At 33.6% G+C, this 988-nt stretch overlaps 1 protein-coding gene across 1 annotated transcript in view; it reads right to left on the reverse strand.

The window, feature by feature from the left end:
* Window positions 1-317: 317 nt before the first annotated feature.
* Window positions 318-988, reverse strand: part of LOC110457637 — a 7,388-nt gene continuing 6,717 nt past the window's right edge. The window contains exon 5 of the mRNA XM_021508999.1: window positions 318-551. Within this exon, the coding sequence (XP_021364674.1) occupies window positions 453-551 (99 nt within the window). The 3' untranslated portion in view covers window positions 318-452. The remainder of the gene's footprint in view (window positions 552-988) is intronic.

The raw sequence follows: 988 nt of genomic DNA on the forward strand, positions 1-988 counted from the left end.
CTACCACTGACGTAGTTATACATATAGGTAATACAAGACTGTGTGTCGTACCTCTGACGTAGTTATACATATAGTTAATACAAGGCGTGTTTCGTACCTCTGACGTAGTTATACATATAGGTAATACAAGGCTGTGTGTCGTACCTCTGACGTAGTTATACATATAGGTAATACAAGGCTGTGTGNTACCTGTATCTAGAACCGTCCTTGAATTAAGGTACACCTTGAGTCGGTCACGAACATTCATAAGTTCACATGAAGATATTAGGTAAAGTTTCTTATCTAAAAAGAATTAAAAGAAAAGACAGAAAAGATTAAAAAGTATAAAAACGTTAATATTTATTGTAAAAATATTAAAAAAATGAAAATGTATATCACACTGCCATTTCGCAGGCTGATGTAAGCACTAATCAAGTTCACTGAGCACTAAAAATATCTTTTGCCGTAATTCACTACACAATTGTCTCCCTTGGCGTGTTTGAAGTACATCCCGGTGTTGACGTCACAATAACGCGTGGTGCTGGTTTTTGAGAATTCACTTTTGCTGCAATCTGGAAATCAAGAAACAATACATTAATTCTCATTCATTAAATGTCATGCAGTCCTGGACAGTTAAGGGTACATGTGGCATAAAGGCGAAATTCATTTCCATTCCAAAAGAATTCCGCGTTAAAATTATATTTTGGTAATTGATTTTTTTTTATTGACGACACATTTGAAATGTAAGAAATAATTGATGATGTAATTGAAAGGTACACAAGAGTTGATGACACAGTTGAAATGTACGAAAGAAATGATGATGTATTTGAGAGGTACACAAGAGTTCATGACACAGTTGAAATGTACGAAAGAAATGACGATGTATTTGAGAGGTACACAAGAGTTGATGACATATTTCAAATGTACGAAATAATGGAAGATGAATTTTGCATTTGAGAGAAGACAAATGTATAATGTGTGAGATAGTATATATTTAAATGTCTTACCA

Source organism: Mizuhopecten yessoensis, unplaced genomic scaffold (genome assembly GCF_002113885.1).
Source record: "Mizuhopecten yessoensis strain PY_sf001 unplaced genomic scaffold, ASM211388v2 scaffold1161, whole genome shotgun sequence".
NCBI lineage: Eukaryota > Metazoa > Mollusca > Bivalvia > Pectinida > Pectinidae > Mizuhopecten > Mizuhopecten yessoensis.